This window comes from Bos mutus, chromosome 11 (genome assembly GCF_027580195.1).
Source record: "Bos mutus isolate GX-2022 chromosome 11, NWIPB_WYAK_1.1, whole genome shotgun sequence".
Lineage (NCBI taxonomy): Eukaryota > Metazoa > Chordata > Mammalia > Artiodactyla > Bovidae > Bos > Bos mutus.
The window spans coordinates 93,279,046-93,300,450 of NC_091627.1; the positions used below are offsets into that span (position 1 = coordinate 93,279,046).

Sequence of the window (21,405 nt, forward strand, 5' to 3'; positions counted from 1 at the left end):
AACCAGTCTGCTGAAAGCAAGCATTCTTCTTTTCCAGAAAAATTGGCACATGTTGGTACTCAGAATTTTCCTTAAGGAAGCAGGAGCTCTTGATACAGAAAAAAATATAATCAGAGTTTTCAACAGACAGAAGGACCTTTGCAGTTATAAAATAGTGCTATGGCTCTTCAAGAAAACAAAACAGAAAAAACAAGACTTAAAAAACTCAGATTTACTGGTTTCAGCAAGATTCATGGTGACCATTACATCTAAAACCTAGAGCAAGCAGTTAGCTTAGATTTAAGAAGACTGCATGGAGAACAAAAACAATGCCAGGAAGCAGTGCACAGTGGTTTGAGCATTATGGAAAGTCTGATTAATAACAGATAAAACTGAGGATATACAATCAGTTCAGAAGAGAGTTTAGTTTCATTTTAATTCAAAAATTATTTCTTGGGACTTCCTGGTGGTCCAGTGACTAAGACTTTATGCTTCCATTGCAGGGGGGTGTGGGTTTGATCCCTGATCAGGGAACTAGCTCCCACATGTGACAACTAAAAGTTTGTGTGTTGCAACTAAGAACCAGCACAACCCAATAAATAAATATTTAAGGAAAGAACTATTTCTTAAACATCTTTTGTATGTCAGCCATTGTGGTACATGCAGAAGATGCATTAATGAACAAGGCAAATATGCTTCCATCCTTCTTAGAACTTAACAGTCTATTAGTAAAGGTTAAAAGGTCTAAAATAATGAAGAGGAAAGTCATGGTGGATGCATCTAAGAGACCCAGTCTGCATATAACTAGGATTACAGAAAGAAGATATCACTTAAAAACTGGTGAAGATGTTAAGTTTCATAGTTATAAAGGTGAAAGCCCTAGTGATCCAGGCAGAAACTGTGTAAATGTAAAAAGAGGTAGACCAGCCTTAGATAGCCAAGCAAGTCATTCTCAAGGTTGAGTGAGAAAAAGATTGATTCATTGTAATTTATTATGTGGATTTCAAGTCAAATAATCAAGTTGTATGCTAGGACAGTATTCTCAGACATATATGGGTTCAAAGAACCTTTCATCTATATGTATTTCCTAAAATATAATTATCAAAATGAAGAACTTAAGAAATGGGGAAGTTATGATATAAAACGGTGATTGCACCAGGCTTCTCTGGTGGCTCAGTGGTAAAAAATCCATCTGTGAATGCAGAAGATGGAGGTTTGATCCCTGGGTCATAAAGATCCCCCAGAGAAGGAAATTGCAACTCACTCCAGTATTCTTGCCTGGGAAATGCCATGGACAGAGGAGCTGGGTGGGCTACAGTCCATGGGATCGCAAGAGTTGGACACGGTTTAGTGACTAAACAACAGAGAGTAATAAAACCATTTAAACATAGAATGCATGTATGCTCAGTCGTTTCTGACTCTTTGCTACCCCATGGACTGTAGCCCACCAGGCTCCTCTGTCTGTGGTATTTCCCAGGCATGAATACTGAAGTGGGTTGCCATTTCTTCCTCCAGGGGATCTTTCTGGTCCAGGGATCAAACCTGAGTCTTTTGGATCTCCTAAATTGGTAGGCAGATTTTTTTTTTTTTTTAAATCACTGAGACACCTGGGAAACCCATTTAAACAGGATAAAACACAAATAGTTGTATCTTTATAAAATAGTATAAATTGTTTAAAAAAATTAAAAACAATAACTTTGTCTTAAAATAATGTCATCAAAATTAGCATGTAAGCCAAGGTGTAAGGGCTTTTAAATTTATAAGAAGAAATCAATAGTTTCATATTTCTTTTGAAATTGGAGATACCCATTGAAAATGAAAGTGAAGTCGCTCAATCGTGTCTGACCTTTGCGACCCCATAGACTGTAGCCTACCAGGCTCCTCCGTCCATGGGATTTTCAAGGCAAGAGTACTGGAGTGGGGTGCCATTTCCTTCTCCAGAGGATCTTCCTGACCCAGGGATCAAACCCGGGTCTCCTACATTGTAGGCAGACGCTTTACCATCTGAGCCACCAGGGAAGCCTATTACCCATTAGTAGAATATAAGTAGGAGGATGTTAAGTCACTTCAGTCATGTCCGACTCTGTGTGACCCCGTAGACAGCAGCCCACCAGGCTCCCCTGTCCCTAGGATTCTCCAGGCAAGAACACCGGAGTGGGTTGCCATTTCCTTCTCCAATGCATGAAAGTGAAGTCGCTCAGTCGTGTCTGACTCTTCCGACCCCATGGACTGCAGCCTACCAGGCTCCTCCGTCCATGGGATTTTTCAGGCAAGAGTACTGGAGTGGGGTGCCATCACCTTCTCCGAAGTAGGAGGATGAGTATCTTCTAAACTACTGGGGGTAAGGGAGATGTTGGGATAAAATCCCGTATGGCACAAAAATGCCTCCAAAGAACAGAAAACATAAAATGACAGCAATTATAAGTTCAAATCATTTTAACACATTTATTCAGTTCAGTTCAGTTGCTCAGTCATGTCCGACTCTTTGCGACCCCATGAGTCGCAGCACGCCAGGGCTCCCTGTCCATCACCAACTCCCGGAGTTCACCCAAACTCGTGTCCATCGAGTCAGTGATGCCATCCAGTCATCTCATCCTCTGTCGTCCCCTTCTCCTCCTGTCCCCAATCCCTCCCAGCATCAGAGTCTTTTCCAATGAGTCAACTCTTCGCATGAGGTGGCCAAAGTACTGGAGTTTCAGCTTCAGCATCATTCCTTCCAAAGAAATCCCAGGGCTGATCTCCTTCAGAATGGACTGGTTGGATCTCCTTGCAGTCCAAGGGACTCTCAAGGGTCTTCTCCAACACCACAGTTCAAAAGCATCAATTCTTCGGTGCTCAGCCTTCTTCACAGTCCAACTCTCACATCCATACATGACCACAGGAAAAACCATAGCCTTGACTAGACAGATTTTTGTTGGCAAAGTAATGTCTCTGCTTTTGAATAGGCTATCTAGGTTGGTCATAACTTTCCTTCCAAGGAGTAAGCGTCTTTTAATTTCATGGTTACAGTCACCATCTGCAGTGATTTTGGAGCCCCCCAAAATAAAGTCTGTCACTGTTTCCACTGTTTCCGCATCTATTTCCCACGAAATGATGGGACCAGATGCCATGATCTCAGTTTTCTGAATGTTGAGCTTTAAGAAAACTTTTCCATTCTCCTCTTTCATTTTCATCAAGAAGCTCTTTAGTTCTTCTTCACTTTCTGCCATAAGGGTGGTGTCATCTCCATATCTGAGGTTATTGATATTTCTCTTGGCAATCTTGATTCCAACTTGTGCTTCTTCCAGCCCAGCGTTTCTCATGATGTACATATAAGTTAAATAAGCAGAGTGACAGTATACAGCTTTGACGTACTCCTTTTCCTATTTGGAACCAGTCTGTTGTTCCATGTCCAGTTCTAACTGTTGCTTCCTGATCTGCATACAGGTTTCTCAAGAGGCAGGTCAGGTGGTCTGGTATTCCCATCTCTTTCAGAATTTTCCACAGTTTATTGTGATCCACACAGTCAAAGGCTTTGGCATAGTCAATAAAGCAGAAATAGATGTTTTTCTGGAACTCTTCTTGCTTTTTTGATGATCCAACAGATGTTGGCAATTTGATCTCTGGTTCCTCTGTGTTTTCTAAAACCATCTTGAACATCTGGAAGTTCACGGTTCACGTATTGCTGAAGCCTGGCTTGGAGAATTTTGAACATTACTTTACTAGCGTGTGAGATGAGTGCAATTGTGCAGTTATTGGATGTTCACTAATTGCCAAGCTTAAAGAGCAATGCACCTTTCAGTAAGGTAGTTATGGAAGGTCTCATTAAAAATGTGAAAAGGAAGTGAAGGTGTAAATTGTTCCTTGAATTGGGAGCATTCCAAACAGCAACTGCAGAAGACTTCCCAAGTCCATGCCTATGTAGTTTGTTTTGTTTTAGGAGTTTAAAGGGTGCTTGGGATTGAAAGTGGAGATGGCTGTAAAGAGATATGTGGTGATTTGGGGGTAAAGAATGGGTAAAATGAGTAGTGTAAACTTTTAAGTATTAGCTTTTTTTCTGAGTGTGATGAAAGGTTTTGAGTTTAGGAGTGGTAGTTATCAGTCTGGTTCTGTGTTAAAAATGGAGTGAGGGTGGTTGAAAAGCAAAGACAGAAGCAGAGACCATTATGAGTCTATTATAGTAATTAAAGCAAAAGATTGTGATAGATTGGACCAGAGTGATAGTAATTAGTATCAGAAATGGTATGGCACTATTAGAAATGTCTTTGAAAGATAGTGATAAGAAAATGCCAATAAGTGATAAAAGACAAGATATAAAATTACACTGTATAATCACAAGTTGAAAATATTTTATTTCTGTCTATAAATAGAAAAGGTAATTAGCATTTTTACTTCAGGGTAAGAAGGTTTTTATTTATGGTTGTATATGTGTGTAGATTTCATATGCTCTTGTGTATTTTGTATATTCCCTTTTATAATTTGAGAAGAGGCTTAAGGTTTTCAAAATATTTTTCTTTCATAGAACAAAGAGGTGAAGAAAAAGATGTCAGATTCAAAGAAAACATCTGCATCTACTTTAAAGTAAGTAATTCTATGATTTTCTGCATGAGAACAAATATACATATGAATTAAATTTTAAAAGTTTTGACAACTACATTTTTAATATATTTTAATCTCCCTGATTCAAATGGGACATCATTCTAATTGAATTATTTTAAACTTTTTTAGATATAAGCTTTGCATCTTTAGAAGATTTTGGTGTTAGAATTTCTTGGCTAATTTTTTTTTTCTTTTAATAGAAAAGATACAGATGCTTCCACAGCTGTTGAAACTGTGACTGCAGCTTCTGCTAGTAAGTTGTTCGTTTACTACTCCTCCAATATGAGTATATTTTGTCAGTTTACTGGAAACTTCTTGCAGGATGATGCTAGGAAAATAGTATTCATTGTGCTTTAGTAGAAGGGATCCACATTGGCCCCTGTTTTAAGCTAGTGATCCACTGGAGAATGCCCATATTCTTCAGCCTTGCATAAATGAGCCCTTACCCTTTCCCCCAGATTACTTTTTCAGTCTCTTGTCACACATATGTATATTATGTTTCAGTTACTCAGAGCAGTTCATTTTCCAGCTGTTCTGTCCTATTTCATTTCACAGGTCTTTATACTGTCCATTCATGTAGAGTCATTGTCTAAATTACAGTTAACTTTACTTAGTAACAACCTGCTCCAGTATCCTTCCCTCTAGATCCCGTGGACAAAGGTGCCTGGTGGGCTGCTGTCTATGGGGTCACACAGAGTCGGACACAACTGAAGCAACTTAACATGGGTGTGTGCATTGGAGAAGGAAATGGCAACCCACTCCAGTGTTCTTGCCTGGAGAATCCCAGAGATAGAGGAGCCTTGTGGGCTGCTGTCTCTAGGATTGCACAGAGTCAGACACAATTAAAGCGACTTAGCAGCAGCAGTAAGCACTTCTGAAGTACCTACTTAGTAGGTACCAGGCCTTGTGCAAGATAATGAAAATACAAAGCCAATTAAAACTCCTTTTGGAGGGTCAAGGTGGGGCAAATTCCAATTTATTCTTTAAGGCCTGTCTCAGAAAATGCTTCTTCTTGATACCTTTCATGACCCTTAGGCAGTTCAGTTCAGTTCAATCACTCAGTCATGTCTGACTCTTTGTGACCCCATGGACTGCAAGAGGACAGGCTTCCCTGTCCATTACCAACTCCTGGACCGTGCTCAAACTCATGTCCATTGAGTCGGTGATGGCATCTAACCATCTTATCCTCTGTTGCCCCCTTCTCCTTCTGCCTTCAGTCTTTCCCAGCATCAAGGTCTTTCCTAATGAGTCAGTTCTTCACATCGTATCTTTGATCTGCTTGCAGTCTAAGGGACTCTCAAGAGTTTTCTCCAACATCATAGTTCAAAAGCCTCAATTTTTTGGCACTCAGCCATTTTTATGGTCCAATTCACACATCCATACATGACTACTGGAAAAACCATAGCTTTGACTCTACAGACCTTTGTCTACAAAGTAATGTCTCTGCTTTTTAACATGCTGTCTAGGTTTGTCATAGCTTTTCTTCCAAGGAGCAAGCATCTTTTAATTTCATTACTGCAGTCACCATCCGCAGTGATTTTGAAGCCCAAGAAAATAAAACCTACCACTTTCCACTTTTCCCTCACCTATTCACTATGAAGTGGTGGGACCAGGTGGGGCCATGATCTTCATTTTTTGATTGTTTGAGTTTTAAGCCAGCTTTTTCACTCTCCTCTTTCACCTTCATCAAGAGACTCTTTAGTTCCTTTTTGCTTTCTGCCATAAGGGTGGTGGTATCTGTGTATCTGAGGTTATTGATATTTCTCCCCACAATCTTAATTCCAGCTTGTGCTTTGTCCAGCCCAGCATTTCTCATGATGTACTCTGCATATAAGTTATATAAGCAAGTGACAATATACAGCCTTGACATACTCCTTTCCCAGTTTTGAACTTGTCTGATGTTCAATGCCTGGTTCTAACTATAGCTTCTTGACCTACATGCAGGTTTCACAGGAGGCAGGCAGAATACCAGCGTGGTCTGGTGTTGCCATTTCTTGAAGACTTTTCCGCAGTTTGTTGTGATCCACACAGTCAAAGGCTTTAACATAGTCAATGAAGCAGAAGTAGATGTTTTTCTGGAATCTCTTGCTTTTTCTATGATCCAACGGATGTTGGCAATTTGATCTCTGGTCCCTTTGCCTTTTCTAAATACAGCTTGAATATCTGGAAATTCTTGGTTCATGTACTGTTGAAGCCTGGCTTGAAGGATTTTGAGCATGACCTTGCTAGCATGTGAAATAAGTGCAATTGTGTGGTAGTTTGAACATTCTTTGGCATTGACCTTCTTTGGGATTGGAGATTGGAATGATACTGACCTTTTCCAGTTCTGTGGCCACTGCTAAGTTTTCCAGATTTGCTGGCATATTGAGTGTAGCACTTTGACAGCATCATCTTTTAGGGTTTGACATAGCTCAACTGGAATTCTGTCACCTCCACCAGCTTTGTTTGTAGTGATGCTTCCTAAGTCTCACTTGACTTCCCATTCCAGGATGTCTGGCTCTAGGTGGGTGATGACACCATCATGGTTATCCAGATCATTAAGATCCTTTTTTCCCGGAGTTTTTGTATAATCCTTTTTGTATAATTCTGTGTATTCTTGCCCCCTCTTATTAATCTCTTCTACTTCTGTGAGGTCCATGCCATTTCTGTCCTTTATTGTTCCCATCTTTGCATGAAATGTTCCCTTGGTATCTCTAATTTTCTTTTAGAGATCTCTAGTCTTTTCGCATTCTATTGTTTTCCTCTGTTTCCTTACATCATTCACTGAGGAAGGCTTTCTTGTCTATCCTTGCTGTTCTTTGGAATTCTGCATTCAGATTGTTATCTTTCCTTTTCTACTTTGCCTTTAGCTTCTCTTCTTTTCTCAGTTATTTGTAAGGCCTCCTCAGACAACCGTTTTGCCTTTTTGCATTTCTTTTTCTTGGGGATGGTTTTATCACTGCCTCGTGAACAGTGTTATAAACCTCCATCCATAATTCTTCAGACACTCAATCAGATCTAATCCCTTGAATTGACTTGTCACTTGCATTGTATAATTGCAAGGGATTTGATTTAAGTCATACCTGAGTGGTCTAGTGGTTTTCCCCTACTTTCTTCAATTTGTCTGAATTTTGCAATCGGGAGTTTATGATCTGAGCCACAGTCAGTTCCCGGTCTTGTTTTTGCTGGCTGTATAGAGCTTCTCCATCTTTGGTTGCAAAGAATATAATCAGTCTGATTTCAGCATTGACCATCTTGTGATGTCCATGTATAGAGTCGACTCTTGTGTTGTTGAAAGAGGGTGTTTGCTATGACCAGTGTGTTGTCTTGGCAAAACTCTGTTAGCCTTTGCCATGCTTAATTTTGTACTCTAAGGTCAAGCTTGCCTCTTATTCCAGGTATGGGACTTCCTATTTTTGCATTCCAGTCCCCTATGATGAAAAGGTGTTAGTTCTATAAGGTCTTTCAGGTCATCATAGAACTGTTTAACTTCAGCTTCTTTGGCATTAGTGGTTGGAGTATAGACTTGGATTGCTATGATACTGAATGGTTTGCCTTGGATAGGAACAGAGATCATTCTGTCATTTTTGAGATTGCATTTCAGACTCTCTCGTTGACTATGAGGTCATCATAGAACCATTCAACTTCAGCTTCTTTAGCATTAGTGGTTGGGGCATAGACTTGAATTATTATGGTATTGAATCATTGGCCTTGGAAATGAACTGAATTACTACCATATTGAATGGTTTTCCTTGGAAACAAACTGAGATCATTCTTTCGTTTTTGAGATGGCACTCGAGTGTTGAATTTTGGACTCCTGTTGACTATGTGGGCTATTCCATTTCTTCTCAGGGGTTCTTGCCACCAGGAATCAGTAGATACAGTGATCATATGAATTAAATTTGCCCATTCCGGTCCAGTTTAGTTCACTAATTTCTAAAATGTCAGTGTTTATTCTTGCCACCTCCTGTTTGCTATTGCTGCTAAGTTGCTTCAGTTGTGTCCGACTCTGTGCAACCCCATAGATGGCAGCCCACCAGGCTCCCCCGTCCCTGGGATTCTTCAGGCAAGAACACTGGAGTGGGTTGCCATTTCCTTCTCCAATGAATGAAGGTGAAAAGTGAAAGTGAAGTCCCTCAGTCATGTCCGACTCTTAGCGACCCCGTGGACTGCAGCCTAGCAGGCCCCTCCATCCACGGGACGTTCCAGGCAAAAGTACTGGAGTAGGGTGCCATTGCCTTTTCCGATCTCCAGTTTGACCACTTCCAGTTTACTTTGATTCATGGACCTAACATTCCAGGTTCCTATGCAGTATTGTTCTTTTCAGCATAGGACTTTTACTTTTGCCACCAGACACATCCACAACTTGGTGTTGTTTCTGCTTTGGCTCAGCCTTTTCATTCCTTCTGGAGCTATTTCTCCTCTCTTCTCCAGTAGCATATTGGGTATCTATCATCCCGGGGAGTTCAACTTTCATTGTCATATCTTTTTGCCTTTTCATTCTGTTCATGGGGTTCTCAAGGCAAGAATGCTGAAGTGGTTTGCCATTCCCTTCTCCAGTGGACCACGTTTTGTCAGAACTCTCCACCATGACCTGTCCGTCTTGGGTGGCCCTACATGGTATGGCTCATAGTTTCATTGAGTTAGACAAGGCTGTGATCCCTGTGATCAGTTGGTTAGTTTTCTGTGATTGTGGTTTTCATTCTTTCTGCCCTCTGATGGATAAGGATAAGAAGCTTATGCCAAGTTAGCTCTTTCCTAAATGTAAATGATATTTTTTGTAATGTGTTATTGATGTATTTTTCTTACTATTTTAGCCAAAACTGGACAAACCAAGACATCTGCAACCAAAGTAAATAAATCTTCAGGTATGTTTTCTATATTAGGATGTTAGACATATTAATTAAATTTAAATTGTTTAAGATGGTTATGTCAGTAGTCTTGGATTTCATGTGATAAAGTGTTTGCTGAGTATATACCAATTTTTGAAATTTATAGTCGAGAAAGCATATTTAGTAGACAGTGCTCTTTTCCTGCAGTTACTATAAAAATAAAATAATTTAACTGGCAAACTATTTCTCATGGTGAATATTAGAAATATTTCCCTTTTTCTCTTTTTGGTCTTTTCTGTTTACTTTTCTTTTATAAAATAGTTTGGAAAATAAACTTATGGCAAATTATGTTCTATTTGCCTTTTTTCGTAGGCTACATTATATTTTCAAGTAACTAATTTAACCAGTTTAATTTTTTTTCTCCTTGCCCTAGTATTTATCCCCCTTTCTGTTTTTCCTCTACTAGAAGTAGTAAAGTGAATTTCTTTGTGGTAATAGCATAGAATAGTGAAAGAAGAAACATCTTAAGGGTTCATTTGGGCTAAGGTTACTGCAGTGTGACAAAACTTGGGCATGACTAGGAAATGACTGGTTAAATGACAATATAAAGATTAGTATTTCTCTTTTTGAGCAAAAATTAAGGTCTCTCTTTGGATATGAACAGTGAATTTGTAAGCTGTTTTGATTAAATATTATAGATGTCCTAATTCCTTTTAATAACTTTTCAGAAGCATGATCATATTTCAGAGAAGATCCTGTTAAATAGGGCGATTACCACCATTGTTTATGAATAGGGTAGTGTGCACAGAAATCAGTAAATTTCCCCAGACTTCACAATTTAACTTGGAATTCAGCTTGGATTTAATGACTTCTGATCCTGGGCTTTTTCCTCATATACTGTCTTGCTGCTTGTTGAGAATCCTGATTCTAAACTTCTTGTTGCTCTCTGAATAAAAAGGTTCAGTTTTTCTTGTTCTCTGGCAGTCTTTTTAGTGACACTTAGATGAAAAAGTCTTTATATAAACATCATTTTGGAATATAGGCAGCAGTAATATATGCATATGTACAAAGTGTTAGAGCAGTTCAAAAAGTTGTGTTAAAATAAGGACCCATTACGAATGAGTCAAAACAATCTTGATGTGGCCTGACCATGATATAGGTATTCTTTAAGGGCTTCCCTGGTGACTCAGCTGGTAAAGAATCCGCCTGCAATGCGGGAGATCTGGGTTTGATCCCTGGGTTGGGAAGATCCCCTGGAGAAGGGAATGGCTACCCACTCCAGTATTCTGGCCTAGAGAATTCCATGGACTGCATAGTCCATGGGGTTACAAAGAGTCAGACAAGACTGAGCGACTTTAACTTTGAAGGGCTTTTTAATTGACTGGGAGCCAAGGAAGTGTGAACTGGGAGGTCCTAAATATAACTGCTTTTGGAACCATTAAAGCTATCATACAAATGTTTTTATATACTGTAGTTAGTAATTTTGCTTCTAGTTGATTTGATTTAAGTAACTTGCCTGAATGCTATTTTTTAAATACCCAAAAAGGGAGGTGAATTATCATTTCTAATTTACCACATAATCTGTGTCCCTAAAAATGATAGCATTTTATGTTTTGAATAAAATATAGTCCCTTGGCTCTTATATCCTTTGTGAGGTTCTTTCAGTATTGTTGATACTAGTTAATAAATAAACCAGTTTTGACTGAGCTTTTGTGATTTAGGGAAGTCAGCGGGTTCTGTCAAATCTGTGGTAACAGTAGCTGCTAAAGGTAATAAAGCTTCAATCAAAACAGGTAAGACTGTTGAAAGGTTATATTAAGTTTATTTATAATTCTGGTTTAAAGAATATAATAAATATCAAAAGCAAGTTTTAAATTTATATAATTTGTATCTAGTAACATCTGGAAAAGTTCAGTAGATACTTCTTTGATACTTAAAACTTAACACACATACAACTTTTGTTTTTAGGTGCTTTGGTCTTTGACAGTTTTTGCCATTGCAGATATTTTTGGAAATATTTCTGACAGCTGTATGATATTAGGCTGCTATCACCACTTCCCCCTTGTTTAATCTTTCTTTTCCTCCTGTTTTTAGAGTTGTCACTTCATATTATCTTTCTCAGCTTATAGAACTCCCTGAATATTTCTGCTTTAAAGATTTTCTTTCCATGTTATAAGAATGTATCCTCCATCAAGAAATGGAACACTTAAGTTGTAACATGTTGAAACTATCATGATCTGTTTATTAATATATTTTCCGAGTAGACTAACGTAATTGTAAAGAATCTTTGTGGAAATAATAAAATAGAATTTTTGTGTGTGATTTTGGTGTGCTTTTGGCACATGAGGATCAAATTTGTGAATCATTAATAACCCTTAACAAAAATTATATCTCAGTTTATATTTTCTTTTAATCTTACTGGTAAACACATACTGAAAAAAATTAGAAATAAATACGTGGAAAAGAGCTCCTTTTATAATGAAGTTGAACTACTTATTTACTGACGTATTAGTATGAAACATGCTAAATGACTGAATAGAGCCTTATAATAATAATTCTACTTTTAAAAGCAAAATCTAGTGGAAAGAAGTCTCTGGAAGTCAAAAAGGCTGGAATTGTCAAGAACAAAGACATTAGTAAATCTGTGAATGTACCAGGTAAGCTTGAATTGCTATCATTCAGTGCTTTTGTTTCATTAAATCCTATCTGTATAATTCGAGGTATATTTTGGAGTCGATGCTTAAAAATTGTTTCAAAGGAAATTTTGTATTAGCTTTGTCTTCAATCAGGTCAGCTTATGGAGACTTGAAATAACAAAAGAACCTAGCTTAAGTTCCTGTTTATATTCATTAGTTTTAATTGTATTAGTGTGTTTTTCTAGACTAATAAGGGCTCAGCTGGTAAAGAATCCACCTGCAATACGCGAGACCTAGGTTCAATCCCTCAGTTGGGAAAATCCTCTGGAGAAGGGAAAGGCTACCCACGCCAGTATTCTGACCTGGAGAATTCCATGGACTGTATAGTCCATGGGGTCACAGAGTCGGACGTGACTGAGCAACTTTCACTTTCACTTTGATCTTGCAGAAAGCTCTGAAATGAAGACAAATGTGGAAGTCAAAACCACTGAAAATGGAGCTAAAGAAACTATTTCAGGTAGGCAAATAGAAATTTAATTTTGTTCTTCTATGTTTAAAGATGAAAGATTAAAAATAAATTTTACTAAGGTTTTGTGTCATGTGTGTGTATATATATATATATTACATATATATATAAAATATGTTGGAAATGACAACCCACTGCAGTATTCTTGCCTGGGAAATCCCACGGACAGAGGGGCCTGGTGGGCTACAGTCCATGGGATCGCAAAGAGTTGGAAACAGCTGAGTGATTCAACAGCAACAACTATAGGGTCATACCTAGGTGAATTTAAGAATATTGTGATTCAGATCTTCACCTTATGTCTTGATTTTGCTCTCAGAAGAAATAAAACTGAATTTATTATTTAAAAGCCAGTTATTTTTGTAACTGTATCCTATTTAAATTTCTCTGGTCTTTTGCCTGTTATATACATTTTCATGAAGCTACTATTTAATCCATTGTGGAATAAAGTTAGATCTTGATAAATAAAATACATTTGTGTGAATTCTTATTTTATTTTGTATCTTCAGCTGCTTTGGAGGCCACAGAAAATGAACCAGTCAACAAGGTCAGTTTTTAATTTCACTTTTTTTTTTTTTTAAAGCTTAAGAGATTGTGACACAGTGTAGTTTTCTTACTATAAACCTAGGTAAAAAATGTACATATAAGGTATGGTGAAAATCCTGGTCTTTTGTGACCTTGTAAATATGTTTTGAGTTTAAAAATCGTGAGTTGCAGAATAAGTCACAGAAATTTAGGTGCAGATTATCATAAATAAATGTACATGTTATTGAGCATTTCTTTTCACTGAGAAGAGAGTGTTAGGCCAGCTGGGTTTTTGAGTAGAAAAACAACAGAATTTTGTGAAATTTCTTTTTTTCTTTTTTCTTATAGAGGCAAATGGGAGATATGTTAATACTTAGAATGCCAGTTAATTTTTTGTATGTTTAGAGGAGCAAGTGGCATTTGCAATTCTATTTCAAGGGCTTTAAGTTCACTTTGTTTTCCTGTGCTTATATGTGTCATCTTGAATATGTTAAAATTGCATTAATTTAGAAATTAGTGGTTAAGATCTTGAGACCATTCAGATGCTGAAGATAAGTTCATATTAGAATGGTTGCCCTATTCTTCAAGTAGTAGTTAAGTAGTATGTGTTAACTTACTATTTTGGTTTGAGAAGAATATTTTAAAGCAGCAGTAGAATATTTAGATTTACTTATTGCATTCTAGAAGGAATCATTTGTGAACACAGTTTGCATGCTGTTTAAAAATCATTCTCAACTAGCTTATGAAAATTATAATTTCCTACCCTCTCACCCTCCAGAAAGAAAAGTTAGAAGTTGCCAAATTTACTATAGTGCACTTCTGTGGATTTCACCCAACATCCACTAAAGGAAAAGTTGGCATTTTGGGGGGAGTCATCTTGAAGAATAAAATAGATCTAAGAGAAGAGAAGGCAGAAGTGAAAGTATTTTGTAGTGAGGATTGGGTTATGGAGTAAGGATACTAAGAGACTAGGTAAGCTTTTTTATATTGCTTAAAAGGGATTATTTTACTCAGTATGATAAAAGGATATGCCCTGATTTCCAGTAGTCCTGTATAGATGTGAGAGTTGGACTGTAAAGAAAGCTGAGCGCAGAGGAATTGATGCTTTTGAGCTGTGGTGTTGGAAAAGACTCTTGAGAGTCCCTTGGACTGCAAGGAGATCCAACCAGCCCATCCCAAAGGAAATCAGTCCTGTATAGTCATTGGAATGACTGATGCTGAAGATGAAACTCCCATTACATTGGCCACTTGATACAAAGAACTGACTCATTGGGAAAGACCCTAATGCTGGGAAAGATTGAAGGCAGGAGGAGAAGGGGATGACAAAGGATGAGATGGTTGGACGGCATCACTGACTCAACGGACATGAGTTTGAGCAAACTCCAGCAGTTGGTGATAGACAGGGAAGCCTGGGTCGCAAAGAGTTGGACACGACTGAGCAACTGAACTGAACTGAGCTGATTTGGAGCATCAAATATTAGCATCACAAGGCACAGGAATGGGAACAGTACATGAAAGAGTTATTGTCAAAGACAGGCAGCGTTATGTTTTTAAACTTGTTTTTAAATAATGGTTACGAAAGAGAACTAAAGACCTTGACTAGATGACAGAATTATTCTGTATACTTACAGAGTGGGAAAATGCATTTTGTTTTGTTTTTAATTTGTGGTTTAGACCAACTGTCTGAATTAATCAATATTAAATGCAATTTAAATACTAACAGTGATCTGCAATGTAAAACTTAAATATTTAAGTAAATAACAGTTAAGTTTTAATGTCAATTCTTAAATTTGTTTTGAAGGAAACAGAAGAAATGTGTATGGTACTTATTTCTGATTTGCCTAGTAAAGGATATTCTGTTGAAGAAGTTTCCAACCTTGTAAAACCATTTGGTGGTTTAAAGGATATTTTGATTTTGTCATCTCATAAAAAGGTAAGAGTTGAAAATCGTTGTGAATTCATGTTGTCTGCAAGCTCATTTTGAAAAATATTAACTTTACAAAACTTGGAACAAAGGGTTTAAGAGCAACACCTCAAAATAAGCTGTCTCAAGCTAAGGCATTTTTAAAATACAAAATACAATCTTTGACAAAGGAGGCAAGAATATACAATGGATTAAAGACAATCTCTTTAACAAGTGGTGCTGGGAAATCTGGTCAACCACTTGTAAAAGAATGAAACTAGACCACTTTCTAACACCATACACAAAAATAAACTCAAAATGGATTAAAGATCTAAACGTAAGACCAGAAACTATAAAACTCCTAGAGGAGAACATAGGCAAAACACTCTCCGACATACATCACAGCAGGATCCTCTATGACCCACCTCTCAGAATATTGGAAATAAAATCAAAAATAAACAAATGGGACCTAATTAACCTTAAAAGCTTCTGCACATCAAAGGTAACTATTAGCAAGGTGAAAAGACAGCCTTCAGAATGGGAGAAAATAATAGCAAATGAAACAACTGACAAACAACTAATCTCAAAAATATACAAGCAACTCCTACAGCTCAACTCCAGAAAAATAAACGACCCAATCAAAAAATGGGCCAAAGAACTAAATAGACATTTCTCCAAAGAAGACATACAGATGGCTAACAAACACATGAAAAGATGCTCAACATCACTCATTATCAGAGAAATGCAAATCAAAACCACTATGAGGTACCATTTCACACCAGTCAGAATGGCTGCGATCCAAAAGTCTACAAATAATAAATGCTGGAGAGGGTGTGGAGAAAAGGGAACCCTCTTACACTGTTGGTGGGAATGCAAATTAGTACAGCCACTATGGAGAACAGTGTGGAGATTCCTTAAAAAACTGGAAATAGAACTGCCTTGTGATCCAGCAATCCCACTGCTGGGCATATACACTGAGGAAACCAGAAGGGAAAGAGACACATGTACCCCAATGTTCATTGCAGCACTGTTTATAATAGCCAGGACATGGAAGCAACCTAGATGTCCATCAGCAGATGAATGGATAAGAAAGCTGTGGTACATATACACAATGGAGTATTACTCAGCCATTAAGAAGAATACATTTGAATCAGTTCTAATGAGGTGGATGAAACTGGAGCCTATTATACAGAGTGAAGTAAGCCAGAAGGAAAAACATCAATACAGTATACTAAAGCATATATATGGAATTTAGAAAGATGGTAACAATAACCCGGTGTACGAGACAGCAAAAGAGACACTGATGTATAGAACAGTCTTATGGACTCTGTGGGAGAGGGAGAGGGTGGGAAGATTTGGGAGAATGACATTGAAACATGTAAAATATCATGTAAGAAACGAGTTGCCAGTCCAGGTTCGATGCACGATGCTGGATGCTTGGGGCTAGTGCACTGGGACGACCCAGAGGGATGGTATGGGGAGGGAGGAGGGAGGAGGGTTCAGGATGGGGAACACATGTATACCTGTGGCGGATTCATTTTGATATTTGGCAAAACTAATACAATTATGTAAAGTTTAAAAATAGAATAAAATCAAAAAAAAATCCAAAATACAGTTAATCACATTTTTAAAGTTTTATTCTATAATCAGGTGTAGTTTTATGGTGAGAAGGATGGATTTCCCCATTAAAAATTTGCTTGAAAATTTAACAGAAAATACTTTAATAATAGTTTTTTAACAACTTACAAAGTTTTGTTTGGCTGTCTTTACTAGTATTTCTGCTTTTTTTTTTTTTTTTTACCATTTATACTCAAATGGGAAATAACCATTTTCAGACTCACACTGATGGAGTCATCAGTACATAGAACCAGCCTAGTTTTATCTGTATGTCTTCAGTTTTCTATAATAAGTGTTTATTGCTTTTGTAATTTTAAAACAAAATGTGTTAATAATGAACAACTTGTAGGAGATATTTATAGGACATGAAAGTTCAGTGAAGTTTAAATAGTGGAAACAGCACCCTCAGAGTGGTGGCACATAGCATTCTTATAGAAAGGAGTTGGTGATCATTAGAAATTTTTGGGAGTGAAACCAGTGTACATAAGAAAACAAAGAAGGAAGGGATAGTAAGTGTAAGTAATTACATTCAGTTTTACCTTATATCAGAAGTAGATTACTTGAATGGTTACACAGTTCTACATTAAAAATCATTGAACTGTACACTTAAACAGGTGAACTTTATGATATGTAAACTATATTTCATTAAAGCTATTTTCTAAAAAGCACATTATTTGTAATGTTTTGAGATGGATAAAAATTGAAAAAGAATACATTTTTTTAGTATAAGAATTTTATGTGATAATACATTGACATGGGGGAAATTGTGAAACTCTGGGAATGAATAATTCAGATTCGTAGTTTGCATCATATACCGAAGTGAATGTGCATAAATATAAAATCCAAATACAAATCTAGATTATTTATGCCCAGTTTTGACTAGACTATCAAGTCTAATCAGTTGAATAGACTATTAAGTTTTTGGAGATTAAATATTTTTCTAGATGTTATGTGGAAAAATACCAGATTCACTCATATAAACATTTTAAACATTTTTGAAATTAACATAAAGGAAAATTGAAATAAAAGATTTAAAATATTTGTGTAAATGGGAAACAGAAGATTTGTATAAACATGCTATAAAATACTAAAAGTTTGATAAATATGCTGGCTAATGACATAAAGAGATAACTCATTTTATTAAAACTATAACTATAAATAAAAATATGAACTGTTTTCACCTCATTAACTATCAAACATATGGAACAAGGTTAAATAGTACCCAGGTATGAAAATTAAAACCAAACTGGCAGATCAGATCAGATCAGTCGCTCAGTCGTGTCCAACTCTTTGCCACCCCATGAATCGCAGCACGCCAGGCCTCCTTGTCCATCACCAACTCCTGGAGTTCACTGAGACTCACGTCCATCGAGTCAGTGATGCCATCCAGCCATCCCATCCTCTGTCGTCCCCTTCTCCTCCTTCCCCCAATCCCTCCCAGCATCAGAGTCTTTTCCAATGAGTCAACTCTTCGCATGAGGTGGCCAAAGTACTGGAGTTTCAGCTTCAGCATCATTCCTTCCAAAGAAGTCCCAGGGCTGATCTCCTTCAGAATGGACTGGTTGGATCTCCTTGCAGTCCAAGGGACTCTCAAGGGTCTTTTCCAACACCACAGTTCAAAAGCATCAATTCTTCGGCGCTCAGCCTTCTTCAAAGTCCAACTCTCACATCTATACATGACCACAGGAAAAACCATAGCCTTGACTAGACAGACTTTTGTTGGCAAAGTAATGTCTGCTTTTGAATAGGCTATCTAGGTTGGTCATAACTTTCCTTCCAAGGAGTAAGCGTCTTTTAATTTCATGGTTACAGTCACCATCTGCAGTGATTTTGGAGCCCCCAAAATAAAGTCTGACACTGTTTCCACTGTTTCCCTATCTTTTTGCCATGAAGTGATGGGATCAGATGCCATGATCTTCGTTTTCTGAATGTTGAGCTTTAAGCCAACTTTTTCACTCTCCACTTTGACTTTCATCAAGAGGCTTTTTAGTTCCTCTTCACTTTCTGCCATAAGGGTGGTGTCATCTGCATATCTGAGGTTATTGATATTTCTGTCGGCAATCTTGATTCCAGCTTGTGTTTCTTCCAGTCCAGCGTTTCTCATGATGTACTCTGCATACAAGTTAAATGGTGACAATATACAGCCTTGACGTACTCCTTTTCCTATTTGGAACCAGTCTGTTGTTCCATGTCCAGTTCTAACTGTTGCTTCCTGACCTGCAGACAAATTTCTCAAGAGGCAAATCAGGTGGTCTGGTATTCCCATCTCTTTCAGAGTTTTCCACAGTTCATCGTGATCCACACAGTCAAAGGCTTTGGCATAGTCAATAAAGCAGAAATAGATGTTTTTCTGGAACTCTTGCTTTTTCCACGATCCAGCGGATGTTGGCAATTTGATAACATAACAAACACCCTCTTCCAACAACACAAGAGAAGACTCTATACATGGACATTACCAGATGGTCAACACCGAAATCAGATTGATTATATTCTTTGCAGTCAAAGATAGAGACGCTCTATACGGTCAGCAAAAACAAGACCAGGAGCTGACTGTGGCTCAGACTATGAACTCCTTATTGCCAAATTCAGACTTAAATTGAAGAAAGTAGGGAAAACCACTAGACCATTCAGGTATGACCTAAATCAAATCCCTTATGATTATACAGTGGAAGTGAGAAATAGATTTAAGGGCCTAGATCTGATAGAGTGCCTGATGAACTATGGAATGAGGTTCGTGACATTGTACAGGAGACAGGGATTAAGACCATCCCCATGGAAAAGAAATGCAAAAAAGCAAAATGGCTGTCTGGGGAGGCCTTACAAATATCTGGGAAAAGACGAGAAGCGAAAAGCAAAGGAGAAAAGAAAAGATACAAGCATCTGAATGCAGAGTTCCAAAGAATAGCAAGAAGAGATAAGAAAGCCTTCTTCAGCAATTAATGCAAAGAAATAGAGGAAAACAACAGAATGGGAAAGACTAGAGATCTTTTCAAAAAAATCAGAGATACCAAAGGAACATTTCATGCAAAGATGAGCTCGATAAAGGACAGAAATGGTATGGACCTAACAGAAGCAGAAGGTACTAAGAAGAGGTGGCAGGAATACACAGAAGAACTGTACAAAAAAGATCTTCACGACCCAGATAATCACGATGGTGTGATCACTCACCTAGAGCCAGACATCCTGGAATATGAAGTCAAGTGGGCCTTAGAAAGCATCACTATGAACAAAGCTAGTGGAGGTGATGGAATTCCAGTTGAGCTATTCCAAATCCTGAAAGATGATTCTGTGAAAGTGCTGCACTCAATATGCCAGCAAATTTGGAAAACTCAGCAGTGGCCACAGGACTGGAAAGGGTCAGTTTTCATTCCAATCCCAAAGAAAGGCAATGCCAAAAAATGCTCAAACTACCGCACAATTGCACTCATCTCACACGCTAGTAAAGTAATGCTCAAAATTCTCCAAGCCAGGCTTCAGCAATATGTAAACCCTGAACTTCCTGATGTTCAAGCTGGTTTTAGAAACCAAACTGTACGCTGCTCCAATTTTATACTTAAGAAAATAACAGAACAGAACTTGATAACCGTTACACATTTCTTTGGTTCTTTCTTTCCTCATATTTCTCATATTTTGTCAATCATTGAGTTTATTTACTTGATTCATGATCGTTTATTGTCTGCTACATACTATATACTGCTCTAGGTAGTAAGGATATAGTGATGAATAAGATAAATAAGATTTCCTTAGTGTCATTTACTACAGTGTCCCTTGTTATTCCTCTTTAGTATTGCTTTATGAGTTCAGTCATTATTTTTTGGTTTTAGTTGTAATGTTCTTAGTGTATATGCCTCACCTTTCTAAGGAATGCATTTTTTATTTTAAAAATATTTGGTAAGTTATGAAATTCATTTGACTCATAAGTATTAAATTTTTTAAGGAGAAGTAACTTAATAAGACTTTTTTTTGTTCTTGTCATTTCTATTTTAAAAGGCATTTATAGAAATAAATAGAAAATCTGCAGATTCTATGATAAAATTTTATACCTGCTTCCCAATATCAATGGATGGAAATCAACTCTCAATAAGTATGGCTCCTGAAAACATGAATTTAAAAGACGAGGTAAATAATAGATTTACCATGGTATTTACTAGACTATTATTAAAATTTTTAATCAAATTTATTATAGTCTGTTTTGTTTTCTAGTTTTCTTCTTTGGGTCATGTGTTTTTTCTCGGACACTAAGAAAGCATCTTCCTTTTTCTCCATAGTCTCCCATCTCATTGTTTGAGAGTTACTTCCATACTGAGGGAATCCAATCCCTCATGTATGGTGGAAGGGATTATTTCCTTTCATTTCTTATAACTGGCTCGTGCTAGGTCTGATCTATTTTAACTTCTGAAATTTCTTCTCTCTTCATCCCATTCACCTTTGCTTCACCTCTTTAAAACTCATACTAAAAATAGTTATTTGTTATATCCTCTGCCTTCAGTTTTGTCTTTCTCAAAACCTTTTTCACAAAGTCATGACACTGGCATAAAATTCAAATTTATTTGAATTTAACTAATTTAGAAATCCTTCATTGTTTCTGTGTGGCCTACAAAGATTTACTGCTAAGAGGCATGAAGCAGAGACACTAGGAATCTCTAGAGAAAGGTGGAAACGCATGTCTTTTGAAAAAGCTTTCCATACAGAATCATTCTAATGTGATATAATTGCTGGGGTAGTTTTATATATGTCAGCATTGAAGAGAAAAAAATTTAAGAATTCTTGTCCCATAAGGTAAAGTTCGTTTTCCGTACATTTAAGCTTTCATCAGCTAGCTTCTTCCAGCTT

General features: G+C 37.4%; 1 protein-coding gene across 1 annotated transcript in view; it reads left to right on the forward strand.

Moving 5' to 3' along the window:
• Window positions 1-21,405, forward strand: part of ZNF638 (zinc finger protein 638) — a 147,910-nt gene that overhangs the window by 103,043 nt on the left and 23,462 nt on the right. The window contains 9 exon segments of the mRNA XM_070379784.1: window positions 4,481-4,539; window positions 4,758-4,810; window positions 9,354-9,404; window positions 11,090-11,161; window positions 11,939-12,025; window positions 12,453-12,521; window positions 13,037-13,074; window positions 14,854-14,985; window positions 20,563-20,691. Of these exon segments, the coding sequence (XP_070235885.1) occupies window positions 4,481-4,539; window positions 4,758-4,810; window positions 9,354-9,404; window positions 11,090-11,161; window positions 11,939-12,025; window positions 12,453-12,521; window positions 13,037-13,074; window positions 14,854-14,985; window positions 20,563-20,691 (690 nt within the window).